The sequence below is a fragment of the Dromiciops gliroides genome, chromosome 4 (assembly GCF_019393635.1).
Source record: "Dromiciops gliroides isolate mDroGli1 chromosome 4, mDroGli1.pri, whole genome shotgun sequence".
In the NCBI taxonomy this organism is placed as follows: Eukaryota; Metazoa; Chordata; class Mammalia; order Microbiotheria; family Microbiotheriidae; genus Dromiciops; species Dromiciops gliroides.
Window position 1 is genome coordinate 421517958 of NC_057864.1, and position 15405 is coordinate 421533362.

At 36.7% G+C, this 15405-nt stretch overlaps 1 protein-coding gene across 1 annotated transcript in view; it reads right to left on the reverse strand.

Annotated features, from left to right (window-relative positions):
• Positions 1 to 15405, reverse strand: part of DPYD (dihydropyrimidine dehydrogenase) — a 1058206-nt gene that overhangs the window by 268281 nt on the left and 774520 nt on the right. The window contains 2 exon segments of the mRNA XM_043962696.1: positions 4694 to 4813; positions 6383 to 6503. Coding sequence (XP_043818631.1) covers positions 4694 to 4813; positions 6383 to 6503 — 241 coding nt within the window.

Genomic DNA, 15405 nt, shown 5'->3' on the forward strand with positions numbered 1-15405 from the left:
ACACACACACACTTTCTCTCTGTATATATGTATGTGTGTGTATGTACCAATATACATAGCTATAGAGATATATTTATATATCCATATATAGGGATATGTCCCATTAAGAGCTACTTAGCAAAGTAAAACTCCTTTGCATGTGGATTTTTAATATTCACGTGTGATGCAAGAACCTCAGCATGATCCTTTGAACTCTCTTGTTATTGCTAGCATGTATGCAACTATTTGTTATACACATAAAATTCAAGCACAACTCTTGATTTTCTAGGAGACAATGTGATTTTAAAAATTCTCAGTTTTGGGGCAGCTAGGTGGCATAGTGGATAAAGCACTGGCCTTGGATTCAGGAAGACCTGAGTTCAAATCCAGCCTCGACACCTGACACTTACTAGCTGTGTGATCTTGGGTAAGTCACTTAACCCTCATTGCCCTGCAAAAAAAAAAAAATTCTCAGTTTTAAGGAAATGATAATCATAAGATTATCCAAACAATAAGAAGGGTTGTGCTTTTTCATGTATTGCCTATGAAATTAGTTGTATGGGGGCAGCTAGGTGGTGCAGTGGATAGAGAACCGGCCCTGGATTCAGGAGGACCTGAGTTCAAATCCAACCTCAGACACATGACACTACTAGCTGTGCGACCCTGGGCAAGTGACTTAACTGTCATTGCCCTGCCCCCCCCCCAAAAAAAATTAGTTGTATGACACAGCAACCCCAGCTATCTTGCTTTATTCCTATGCATAGAATTGAAAATTTACTCCTAAAGATCTGTTTAAACAGAATCCAAATTATTGGGTGTGGGAGGAGGGTCAATGCTTAAACTCCTTTCATTCAAAATCATTCATTCAAGTTATTAAGGCTTCTTCGAATTGTATAATGTATATATCCATACTTGTGATATTAAGCACAAGTTTACAAAACCATTAACAAAATGTCCACTTTTTCCTTTCTTATATTTGTCTTACAAGTTTAAAAAGAATTTTTAAAAAGTCATCATAAGGAAGGGTGGAATAGCTAATAGAACTCACGGTGAAAAGCCCAGAGGGAGGAAATAATATATTGCAGACAATTTTCTTGCTATTCAGTTGTTTCAGTCATGGCTTACTCTTTGTGGCCCCATATGGGGTTTTCTTGGCAAAGATACTAGAGTGGCTTGCCATTTCCTTCTCCATCTCACTTTATACATGAGGAAACTGAAGTAAACAGGGGTAAGTGGTTTGCCCAGGGTCACACAACTAGTGTCTGAGGCTAGATTTGAACTCAGGAAGATGAGTCTTCCTGACTCCAGGCCTAGCCCTCTATCCACTGTGCCACCTAACTGAAAAATAGACAATTTTCCAATCCTTTGATATTTATTGATAGACTGTAACAGCTCTGTTTCAAATGAGCTCTTACTGTTTCCTGAGTAAATGTTATTAGTGATTTTTAGCACTTTTATATAAAGGAATTTTGTATGTGAATTACATGATAAATAAAAGTCCTAGAAGTTCAAACATGTTCTTTCATCTTAGAAAATTTCCTGTCCCAGAAATAGTAGTTACAACAATTTGGCAGCTTTATCATTAAATAAAAATGAATATCATTGAAATCATTTACTTTATCAGACTATCTTCAAATAGCGTCCAAATGTTAAAACCATAAGAGGAAAAATAATGACACTCTTCTTGAAATTCAAGAAATCAAACACAAACAGAAGAACAGTTAGTCAATCTCAAAGTTTTGAAGACAGAATGAGCCACATTAAATAGATTTGTACAAAATTACATTACTTCACATGCCTTCTTTTCATGGAATCATTCCATCACTATTTCCCCGATGTGGCCATAAAACTATTTCAAACAAATCACCTTAAAGAAAGCAGTTTCTTTCATTGATGCCTGGAAGAGGAAGACACTTAACATGCCAGTTATTTGTCCAGACCTGTGATTTCAGGGAGCTAGGGAACTCCTAGTGAGGAGCCTATCTCCCTGGGTTCAGATCAGTGACTTATCAGCAACTTATAGTCTTAGGGAGTTGGCTGTGGTCTCTGAGGATGGATGTGACTTACCTAGGGGTCACAAAGCTAGTATATGCCAAGAATGAGACTTTAAATGACATCTGACTGAAGCCAGCTCCCTATCTACTACGCTATGCCATATCTCCCAGTCATCATTAAGTCTCCCAGTAAGGTTTTTGCTGTTTGATGTGAAGTCCTTGTCCTTAAAAACCAAAGGAAATTATGATTCCTTGGCAGCCAGCTATTGTGACATGAAAAACAAACAACTCTTTGTTCTTTTAAAAGGTTAGAGTGTCTGACCACAGTATGGCTTGACTAGGTGTCTAACTAATCGACAAAGAGCTCATGAATCTACTAGAGAAAAGAATCCTTCCTCCCTAATGGAAAGCATAGGTGGTATAACCACCGGAAATTGAGCTGTATTTAGCTTTCAGGCTTTTCATTCTGTGCTTCAGGCAGCTCTTCTAGGACTCAACTACAAATTCCAGTTCTCTGGGGAACTCTTAGAAAGACATTAGTACTGTGCTTTGGTAAATTTTGTAAATCTTGTAAAGATAAACTGGCCTATTTCATGCGATTTTCTCCTTGGAGGTAGCATTTGGAGTCTTGACAGCCATGTTCAATAATACTAAGAAAGATACTTAGTCACTTTGATTATACCACCTCTCCTAAAATTTGAACATCATTATTATTTAACATTTATTTAGCACAAGTGTGTTTGACTCTGTTTTACTAGTACTGTAGATACTCAATTACAGAACTGATTTTTACACCACCCCCCTCCCCTCAATATATTACCCCTGCCTGAACTAACTTGCCTTTCAGATTCCATTACCTTTAAATCAAAGTAGTTGGGGTTTGTGTGTGTGTGTGTGGTTTTTGTTTTCTGGTTTTTTTTTTTTATTCAATGGGAGAAACTCTATTTATTTTGTTGCTGTAGCGCAGACCCTTTTAAAAAACAGGATGTTAAACACAGGGGGAGTTTTCATGGGCCCTATTTGAAATAAGCAACAAACCTTCAAATGTCATGGTGGTTTGCTTTTTTTTGTTGATATTTTGTTTTTAAATGAATGCTCCACGCAGACTTAGATCTGCTCCAACCTGAGTGAATATTTATATCAGAATTTATAAACCTGAGAAATAGAAGATTTTATGGAAATGCTAACTGGCCCCCAGGTATAGCTGGTTTGTTTTCAGGTGTGGCTATGATTTCCAGTGTTTGTATGTATGTGGCTAGGTTTAAAAAACGGTGACACAAAAGACTTTCCCTAATGCTATAATTCTGTAGTTTTATTAGACTGAGTTATGGCATGGAGAATATTCAGAAATTGCAGTATAAATGAGAAAGTGTGAATGGTACTACTTAGATAAAATACTACTGCAATAGTTGTTTTATTAATTTTTAATGTTCAGCACCCTCTGTGACCTCCTTTATTCTTTTGCTGTCAACATGGTGGACTGGAAAAAATTGAAATGGGCTGACAGAAAACATAGTGTACATTACAGTCCAACCCAAACTGTCTCTTACACTCATGCGTGCTTGCAGACACACACACACACACACACACACACACACACACACACACACACACACCCCATCCACCTTTGTTATTCTAACAGTACAATTTAAGACCTTGGTATACAGTCACCATAACTCAAGGACCAAGAAGGTGCCCTTTTCTAGCTCCATTCTATCCTGTATTGTTTGTCCAAATAGTATCCAATTAGAGCCATAATGGGCCTCTTTCACCAGGGTTCCTAGACACACCTTCTGCTCTCCAAACATAATACCACAGCATGGATTGAAGCTTTATTTTGGTCTATCCGGTCTTGTCCATATGCACATTTTGGTTTGATTCAGCACTGTTTTTCTTGAACAGTGGGACACTATTATGTTATGTATATTTACCACTGTCTCTATCACCAAGGAGACTAATCCCCATACCAGTACAGTCAAGAACCTCACAGCATTGTCTCAGCAAGACCTAGTTCATGTTGTCACAGCAACAGAGTGCGCCGGGTCAATGAATTAATACATTAGTGAGTGCAGATACCGAACAGGATCATGGGCTTAAAACTTTTCATTATTGTTGTTGCTGTTGTTATTACTAGTACTATTATTATTATATTTTAATATAGGCACTAGAAGATTAAAAAAAAAAAGACCACATGAAGGTGCAAGGATTGGATCACAAAAGGTCTTGTTCTCTGAATCTATCAAGGCAATTTTTAAAATGGTTGTTGGATGAAGTTGGGCCAGACTATGTTTGAAGAGAACAAACTTCATACATGAGAGGAAGAAAAAAAGTAGTTTGGTCTTTCAAAAAACCACCATAATTAGGATACTTCCCCTTTACATCATTCTTTCATTAGCCTCTGTCTAGTATGGAACATGACTATTGAGATGATGAGAAATTATAAAAAAAAAAGAAAAAAAAGCAGAGACCATAGGAGAACAGAATTTCCCAATCCTATTGTGACCCCTACCCTGGTGTTCTGTTACTGTTCTAACATAAAGGAAAGAGCATCATGAAAGTTTTCACACTCAGTTCTGTTCCATCTGTCATGACTGTGAGGAACCTCGATTGGCAATGAATTTTAAGAAGTGAGTATTAAAGAAGACACACTATTCTGGTCTACCATGAGATTACTGGAGGCCTCTCAGGATGCACAACACAATGTGAAGGGCAAAACCTACCAGACACGCTACCATATGCAGTCCTCTTCCCTATACCAATTGCGGGCCAGGGTGTGCCGTCTGCTCGGAGTCCCATCAGGCCCAAGACAGTGTTGGTGGCGGTAACACCATCTGCACCACCTGTATGTAGAAAGAAGTCAACATTCACTTGGAGTTATGATGACAAGACTAATTGAAATCTTTTCTGGCCCACAAGCAGAGAAAGGGGCAGGGAAACAGTGTACACTACATGCATTGCCACTTCCCTCCCATCTCCTTTCATTTATTCATCTTAACATTCATTCAGTAAACATTTAATAAATGTCGACCGGATGAAGTGCATAAGCATAGGTGTTGGGGAGGATAAAAAGCACACTCCTTGACTTTATGAAGTTTGTAGTTTGGCAGGAGAATTATAACAATCAATGGGAATAATACATACAAAGATCTTTGTAAACCTTAAAGCTCTCTAAAATGCAAGTTGTCTTCCTGTCTTCATTCAACAAGTACTTAATAAGCACCCACTATGTACTAGGCACTGTGCTAGCCTCCCTGCTCTTCCTGGGAGGTAGGTGATATTGCTATCCCCATCCTACAGATAAGGAAACTGGCATTTAGGGAAGGTAAGTGACTTGTCCAGTCATATAGCCAGTAAGTTGTGGACATGGGTTTGAAGCTGGGTCTTCTTTATTCTAATTCTAGCACTCTATCCACTTTGGCACATTGTTGCTCTAAATACAATGCAAATGGGTGGCATATCATCAATATTACACAACAAAGGGCTTATGCGGGATCTAAGAGATAAACTCATTGTTGACCTAGGACATTTTAAGGAGGAGGTGGCATTTAAATTGGGTTTTAAAAGGGTGGGTAGTAATTCAGAAGTCTAAGGACAGTGATAGTGGGGAAGGGCATTCTAGGTAGAAAGAACAACATTCAGGATGTGATTCTTGAGATTGTAACTCAAAGTACCATAGAGAAGACTTTTAATGGCCTTGTATTCTACCATACAGGTCTACCAATGGTAGGCATTTCTTTGCACAAATGCTTTTTAAAAACTGTGTCCTAGATCTAGAATATCAGAAAACAATTTCTTTGATAAAACATAAACCCAAAAGTTTTCTTAAGTCATTCATTCTTTCATTCATTCTTCAACAAATGTCTATTGAGCTCCTACAATGGGTAGGGTACTGTGAAAACCAAGTGGGGCCCATTTTGAAACTGGTGTAGGCTTTTGACAGTTTTTGAGACTTGGGCATGTTAATTAGATTTGTGGCTGTTACACATGCTCATTCTTTGGCTTTGAGGGTTTGAATGGTATTGCCGAAACCATGAGTTTATTATATATTTCTGTACATTTGAAGCTGGGATTCATTTTCGAGCTGAACAGATGGTGACACCGGTCTCTATTCCCAGACCCAAATAGAGGTGCATTTACTTGTTGTTCCATCCTTTTCCAAGCAAATAAAGTGCCAGTCCTAAGTTTTTGTAAGAACTGCTCTTCATTTTAAGGACTGTCTTAAAGTACAAATGAACTGCTAACGAGTTATGTCCATTGAATTATTAGAAACAAGATAACAATTCTGATAATATCTGATGATTTGACCTATACACACTAGTTTGGAAATTTTTTTCAGTACAATTAACATGGAAGTATGTTCAAGACACATATCTGGGTAACAGGACAAGGAAGACAGACTTGTTCCTTACCTTCCTGGGCAGCTCTTGCAATGCTTACGATGTCAGTGATATTTGGGGTCAATTTGGCAAAGAAAGGAATCTGAACAGACTGCCTAATCCAGCGACAGATGTTCCGCACCATATCTGGATCCTGTTCAAATAGGTCAGATAAGTAGAGTACATAATTAAAATACGGTGATAGAAAGGGGGATCAGAACAACAGGAACACTGGGGAAGTCTAAGGCAAATCCAACTTGACAATATACTATACTCTGTATTTTTTTCTGAAATACTTCTCCAGAATTGCACCTAAACTCATTAGCTAATGAAGGTTAACATACTTCAAGTGAACTGCAAATTCATCACCTAAAGGTTAAATTCCTCAAAGGAAATGCTGGAAATAAAACTACAAAGAACTCAAAGAAGATAAAAGTTCTAACTTCCATCTGACCAGTCCCAGGAACAAAACCCTATCTTTCAGCATAAGGAATTTCAGAATCTATTGTGGAATTGTCCAACATCACATTAGTAAAAGCCTCAGTGAAAATCCTTTAAAATACTATTTGCCCCTAGATGAAATAGAAGAAATTCCATTAGGATGGTTTTTCTTCCTTTTTAGTCAGGTAAAGATGAATTTCAAATAAAAGACATAAATGACTGTATAATCAAGCTAAGCAAATTCTTCCCTACTTTGCAATGTGAAATAATCCAGTCTTGGGATATACATGAACGGAGCAACACCTCAAGCTTATTCCTTTAAAATGTCACTGTGATCATGGCGGCATTTTTCAACCCTCACCTCCTTGAAAGAATTGATCGAGATGACAAAAATGAAATGAAATATCAAATGCATGTTTTTAAAAGCTACAGATAGACATTTTCATGCTTCTGTTTCCTGTGATTTTTTTCAGGCTTTTTACTTCCCTCTTGGGATAAGTATCATTTAGAGGGCAATCAGCTATCCTTGCCATTGAAAACAACTTAGCTGCAGTCATGTTCTTTGATTTCAACACACACAATAGTTCTTTTTTTTTTTTCATTACTTTTAGTTCAAAATGTATTCTGACAGCTACTGATAATGCACTTTGATAAATTACCTTAAAATATGCAATAGCGATTCATTATTGAACTTAGCAAGCAATATTATCTTAGCAAGTTAAAATGTTTTCTGAATAAGAACCCCAGAATATGTGTGTGTGTGTGTGTATGTGTGTGTGTGTGTGTGAAAGTGTATGTATATATCCTATAAAGTAGCAGGAAAATGTATCAGTTGTGATTAATATTTTTTTCTTACTAGAAAAGTTGTTCATATCTCTTTCTTCTTTCAGGTTATTTTAAGTCCAGGATTTTATATAATAACCTTTTTTAAGGTCTTTTTACTTAGAGTTAACAGTCTCTGATCTGTTATCATGAATGACTCAAAGTTGTGCCGATATGCATAGAGCTGCAGCAATGATGTAAAGTTCTGTGGATTGCAATCTTCTCAGTTTAGCACTGCTTAAAATTGTAACGGGAAATCTTTGGCTAGGCTCGTTCTCTTTTCAGAACAGTAATTTCTTCATTAAACATAAATATTAAAAAGCACTATATGGAATGGGTCTAACAGGGCATACTGTGCATTATGAATAGTAAAATCCTGAGACTTAGCTGTACAAATTCTAACTCATAAAAATGGAGATCTGCCCCTGCCCATGCAATGTTCATGAAATATTTATAACTGCTGCATCGGCATTATGAAGGCAGTTGCATCTTTGTGACTTTCATTTTTTTTTTTTAGTTATGAATTTCCATGGGACTTAGCCTAGAAATGACAGCAACCCTAGAAGATATGAATTGCATGTCCTTTGTGAAAGCTCTCTTTAAGAAAGACTTTGACAATAATTTAAAGATCGCTTGCATTGTATAATACATGGAAGGTGGCCTGATAAGAATTACCATAACAAAGTAAAAATATTCTTTAGCTCCAATAGAGTAAGTGCTAATCATCTGGAAGGCTTGCAAGTGGCTCTCCATATTATGGATCCTGGTGTATTTTTAATTTATTGTAGACAATGGTCAGATCTATTGCAGTCTTTTCTAAATAACAGTTCCTTTTGCTCAGTAGTGCACATTTTGAGATGTGTTCCAAGTTTTCTTGCCCTGATCCTTTGGTTTTCATCATTTACCTGATTCTTCTATTTATAGCTACTATAATTTTATCCTCCTTCCTGGTACAATGGCAAAGTTGACAGTGTTCAGGTTTGTTCTCTTTTTGATAGCCTGCCAAGTCAGCTGCTGACTAATCATCATGCTAGCTGAAATACAAATTTGAATACCCCAGAACTTAAAAAAATGAACACTGACAAAATGAAATTTGTGAAAATTGGTGGCAGTTCTCTCAACATACTAAAGGGGTGTGTGTGCGTGTGTGTGTGTGTACAAGAAGATGTAACATCATTAGGAATTGCTTAAGGCTTATAACACATTAAGATGATATGGTCAACTTTGAGGAAGGAACTAAAGGATTGATGGTAGCTCTTCGTACTTTACAAGGTTTCGTACACTCAGCATAATTCCTCAGGATCTAAAGCCACAATTTCCAATATTTCTGCATCTTGACTTCCCTTTATAGCAAGAGCATCATACAGGTCTACCCATAACTTAGGATCTTATAGCAATGGGTGGCTATTAGACAACTTTCCATTCCTAACAAAGTTTTGGAATGGGAAACAAAGTGAGATGCTGCTATGATTTAGATGTTCTTGAGACTTTGATATTGTTAAAATTCACTTTAATTTAAAAAAATCATTTATGAAGTATCTCCTGTAAACTAGTCACTATGCTACATGCTAAGAATACAAAGAAAATGAAATAGTTCTTTTGCCTACTTCAAGGAATTTATGTTTTATTATGTGGAAATGACATGTCTACATAAGGAGATATGAATCTAGATGTACACACACACACACATATATATACATATATGCATGCATATATGCTTATCTCATGGTATAAAACAGTAATTTTGATTTGGAGACAAGATGATTGAGGGAATTAGGAAAGCCCCTTGAAGGTAGTGGCTCTTAACTTAAGTTTATTTCTTTTAAACCATATAACCGTACTGTTGTCTGCTTATTTAAGGCATATTTTCTCATCTTTTTTCCTTCTATGCTTATAAAATAGAAGCAAAATCGGCTTCCTTTGCATGACATATAAAGATATCTCTGTGTGTATATCCATATCTATATGTTTGTTTATATGTTTACATTTATTTATGTATGTGTAGTATATATACTATATATGTATTTGGTATATAAGGTACATAGGTACATAGTACAGGGTGGGCCAAAAGTCACAATGTTTTAATAATTTTTTGAAAATGTTTTTTCTTTATTTTTTGCCATTTACAAGACTTGATTTTTCAAATATAATATAAATTCATTTTCTCTCTCTCTATATATATATACTGTATATGATGCTATGGTATTGTAAATTAAAAACAAAAAATAAAGGCATTATTAAATATTGAAACCCTTCATGACTTTTGACCCACCCTGTATATGGGCAGCTAGGTGGCTGAGTGGGTAGAGTGCTGGGCCTGGACTCAAGAACTCATTTTCTTGAGTTCAAATCCAGTCTCAGAAACTTACAAGCTGTGGCTGAGTCACTTAACCTTGTATGCTTCAGTTTCCTTATTTGAAAAATGAGCAGGAGAAGGAAATGGAAAACCATTCCAGTATCTTTGCCAAGAAAACCTCCAACTGGGTCACAAAGAGTCAGACATGACTGAAAAAAGACTGAACAATAAAATATAGTATATATGTCTATAATGTGTATATGTATATATGAGGTATGAAGAGCAACTTTTCTAGTAAGAAAAATATTAATCAAAAATGATACATGTTCCTTCTACTTGATAGGATACACACATATATAAACATACATACATACATGCATACAAGTAAAATTACACATAGTCATAAGTTACTATTAGTTATCAGACTCCTATCACTAGTCCAAGAGACAACAGGAGTGTCCACCTGCTCAGACTCAGCCCTGTCTTGACAGCTTTGTGAGTATCTGCATCTTATGAGACAAAAGGCTACCGAATGGCCTCTTTTGATCAAAACACTCTCCCTCATTTTTGTCAGGTGGTAGCATATAAAAATTCTGAATTTTAAAACCCTAAGCCAATAGCTGCTATTAATACTTTGGCCCTAATCTGATTAGCTGTTTAATTTACCAGAAAGGCTTTAAAGGACAAAGGAGGGAAAAGTGACTTTGGATGGTGTGGACTTGATAGGATCCAGTGGGTACCTGAGCAGAATAGCCAAGAGACACCAGGTGAGCCCTAGATAAAGGAAAGTGGCAAAAGGAAATGAGTAAGTGCTGAAAATAGTTAATGATCAGCAAAGACTATTGTTGGTTTTTTTTTCCCACCAAGGTCAGCCTTCTGCATTCCCTAATTAAAAATAAAATGTCCAGAATTCTCCCACTATTAGGGATTCCTATTTTCAAAAGAGCAGCAAAGGGGGCAGCTAGGTGGTGCAGTGGATAAAGCACCAGACTTGGATTCAGGAGGAACTGAGTTCAATTCCGACCTCAGACACTTGACACTTACTAGCTGTGTGACCCTGGGCAAGCCACTTAACCCCAATTGCCTCACCAAAAAAAAAAAGAGCAGCAAAGTGGACAAAAATAATTTATTTTTGCCGTGCTATAATCATAAAATAGCTCATATTTATATAGTAATTTGTTGATAACAAAATACTTTATCACAAAAACTTTACACCAAAATTCTTCTCACTTCACATATTGGGAAACTGAGTCTCAAAGAGGTTAAACAATGTGCCCAAGGTCACATAGCTATTTAATCTAATCTAAGTTCTTTTAAGTCTGTTATGCTTGTACCACTAGGTTGGTTTGTTTTTTCTGGATGGAGTCCAGAATTTATTGGTTGTGATTCACATGATCTGTCTATAAATAAACTCTAAGGTGGTGCTGGAAGCAGTGCATTGACATGTATGAGGACCTTTTGATGAGTGGCATCCTTCATCACCCTGGGCTTTGAGTTCCCACCAGTGACCAGTACTTGGGCATGGAATCTCATTTCTGTTATGGATCTTGCAGAGGTGTATTCGGGAATAAGTTAGATTTGGCCATGACACTTTTTTGATTAACATAATTACAAATTAAACTTTGAGGGATTCAATAATAACTTTGTCAGAATTTGTTGGCCTTTTTTTTTCAGACTACCTTTTGAGATGTCTTCTAAGGATGCTTACAATTCACTGAAACCACAGAAAACAATATCTCCATATGAAAGTAGTCTAGAAGTACTCTTCACTAAAGAATTCTAGAATTATTAATTCATATACAATGCCCCTGCAAAGTATTGAACATATTTTGTTATTCCCATTCCTCTGATGGAGGAAAATGGTGTTCAGAGTACAAATATGATTTATATATAAGATGATGCCAGGAATGATAGTGCTAAGAAGTAATTTCAGTTCATTAATTTTCAGTCCAATTTTCATCTACTGCATAATGATCCTCCTTTACAAAATTAATCCTAATGTGGGATTCAGTCATTGCTTATGAATTGTAGGCACAGAAGAATTCTTAAGGTAGTGTTGTGTAGTGGATAGAGAGGTAGCCCCAGAACTAGGAACACCTGGTTTCCAGTCTCACCTCTGACACATATTGGCCATATGATGCAAACTCTTACTTCTCTTGGCAACTGTCTCAAACTCAGATGTTGAAGAGGAGATGATAACTAGAATTGGTAGAGGAAGTGCCTCACCAGGGAGCTACTTATGCCAAAAAAATCATAGATCTAGTCATTATCCTTATGCAAGAGATAGACTTATGAATTTCAGCCACAACATTGTATACTGCCTCATTCTTGCCAGTAATGTTCCTTACCAAAAAATGGGCATTCATATAATTCTTTAAAGGTTACAATGTATTTTATATACAGAATTTCATTCAAATCTTATATTTTTCCTATAAGATATCATGAGCACCTTCATTTTACAGATGAGAAAACAGAAGTCCAGAAAAGTTGAATGATTTACCCATGGTCACAGAGCTAGTAAATGAGAAAGGCAGAATTTGAAATAATTTCTTCTTCTTTACTGCAACTCCTAGCAATCTATCCAGTAGAATATATTCTGTCTCTCATTAAAAGAAGTTGATTGGTTGGTTGTTGTCCTTCATTCTCAAAAAAGACCAAAATGACATCACTATGTTGGAGTCAAGATACAATGTGTCTGACTATGGCTGATCAGACCAATAAGAGTTCAAAAGGCTCTACCACAGGTTGGGCACAAATAGACCATACGTTCGAACATTCAGGGTGGAAATGTCTCTAAATTTGCGCATCTAATGGTTTGGGGTATTTTTTATTTTGGTTTGTTTTGGGGTTTTTTGAACTCCTGCAGTCCTGCTTTGCTCATGGAGAACAGTGCTTTCGTTGATGTGGACATGCCATGCTAGGCAGTCCTTTGCTAGCATCAACCATGTCATGCAATTAATTGATTCCAAAGTTTTCCAGAGAGACCTTGGGAGTGTCCTTGTATTGCTTCTTTTTACCACCATGCGAGCACCTTCCTTGTGTGAGTTCTCCATAAAAGAGTCTTTAGGCAAATGCATGTTTGGCAATCATTTTAGCAATTAAAATAAGTAATTGTTAGATGACTACTGGTTCAATCACTGACAGGTATAAAAACTTTTTAAATTGAGAAGCTGTGAAATAATTTGTATATATTGTTACTGAACTTAAAAGTCATAGGACCTTGAGTCTGCATCTTAGCTTTCATACTTATCTCTAAAGTTATTTAACCTCTAAAGGCCTCAGTTTCCTCATTTGTAAATTGAGGGAGATGAACTGGATGACCTGTAAGATCTCTTCCAGGCCTACGTATATTTTCCTAAGAACCTATGTTATTTCCCAGTTGGCTTCTACAGCGATATGACAGACTCTGATATGATAAATCTATGGCCTTCTGTGGAACTCAGCGTACATTTCCAATGATGTGATGTGGGGTTACAGAATGGGTCTTACAAAGTCATGTTAATGCTCACTGGACGTTTTTGGGACAGTTTTGAATCTCTGGGCAATTGTTCCAACCTAACAGACTACAAGTATTATTAAATACCATGAAGCAATGGGTGCTGAATACCAATGTCTACATTCTGGTATAAAAATGAATGGTTACACAATGTGAATGATAATTATTCTATAGATGAGGAAGATGAAGAACAACCCTGCTATGTCTAACTTAGCAAATGGCCAAAGCAGTCTGTTGCCAGTTTTGAGCTGAAAGCTGCCACAACGTGCTACAGCCTCAGAAATCACTGGTAGTCAGTCACTGGTTGCATGATAGACAGAATTTAACACAGAGAAAGCATTGTGTATTTCAGTAAAACCGATGGATGCCATGTCAGTATAGCAATAAGCTTCAGACAACACAGGAAATCTACACATGCATTCAGACTGAATCTTGTAATAGTCATTATATTTAGACCCTTGAACAACTATATTCTGTTCACAGTTTCATGCTGTCTAATGGGGTGCTACTGGTTCCCTGCACCAAATGGCCCCAGACTACTGTGCTTTTTTGAGTTTTCATGTGTGTTTTTTAGAATGTCATAGTTTCTCTATTGCCTAGCTGGCTGTTGGTTATTCTCTTTCTGTTTTCAAGCACTGTTAATGAGCTTGCATTAGTTTCTATAATTCTGTGGTCTGGGAAACTAGATTAGCCAAATTTATTGGAATCGTATTTAAAGAAAGGATAGCTATGCTCTGAATGAGCATCTGCAAAGCTTTGTATGTAGTTAAGTGGACTTCAGTACATGGGTTAGGGGACAGTTATTTCCATTGTTTGGGCCCCTCCCCCCCCATTTTGCTTACTTTTAGTCTGTGTTCTGGATGATTAAAGTTGGCAAAAATCTGACTTTCGAATAAAGGAAGTGTTTCTATTTAATCTTATATGGAAAAAAATGTTGTTACAATGTTTTCTAAAAGTGAATTTATGTAATACTATGCATATTTAACATTTTCCAGCCTTGTTAAAATTCCATTACGATAGGGGCAGCTAGGTGGGCAGTGAATAGAGCACTGGCCCTGGATTCAGGAGGACCTGAGTTCAAATCCAGCCTCAGACACTTGACACTTATTAGCTGTGTGACTTTGGGCAAGTCACTTAACCCTCATTGCCCGACCAAAAAAAAAAACCAAAAACCAAAACAAAACAAAATTCCATTACAATGGAAATACTTTTACTGTGCTTAGCACAGTACCTGACACATAGTAGGTGCTCAATACATGTTTGTCAATTGATTACTGATTGATTGGTGCAGATACTCTCATATTTTAACAAGCTTTATGGTAGGCTAAAATACCTATATTCAAAATTAATGAAAATGTTCCATTGCTCAGTGGGGTATGTATATTGCATTGATTTAAAAAATATATATTTAAAGCATATGTTTGCTGAGTACTGTATTAGCAAACAGCAATAAAATGAGTTTTGAAGAGTTGAATGAAAATGAGTATTTCCAGGTTCCTAAACAATGGTACCTAGGAGAGTAAATGTTTCCTTTCTGCTATAACTGTATTTGAATAACATATTAGCTGTTCTTATACAACTGGGTCCCAATTAGTGAAAATAATGAATCCTGTGAAGTCGTCATATTCTTCGAATTTGCACTGCATATTTCCACTAAGCTGGAACCAATGACTGTATTTTACATAATAACTTCAAATACTGTGAATTCAAACACATGACTACTTCATAGCATTCATGAGTTAGGTTATACTACTCAGGACCTGGCTATACATGTTTTTCTTACTATAAGGCTGGGGATCTGGACTGAAGTCTTTTGCTGGTGGCCACAGTGGAGTTCCCAACTTGAGGACAGATGCAAGTTTAACTGGAGAGATTCTATGAAGATCTCAGAGGTTGGTAGAGGCAAAGGGAGACGTCTGAAGGAACAGGCATATTGTAAAGGAACAGAATGAGGAGAAGGAGAGATCAAAATGATGGTTAGCTCATGGTAGAAATTTCAGA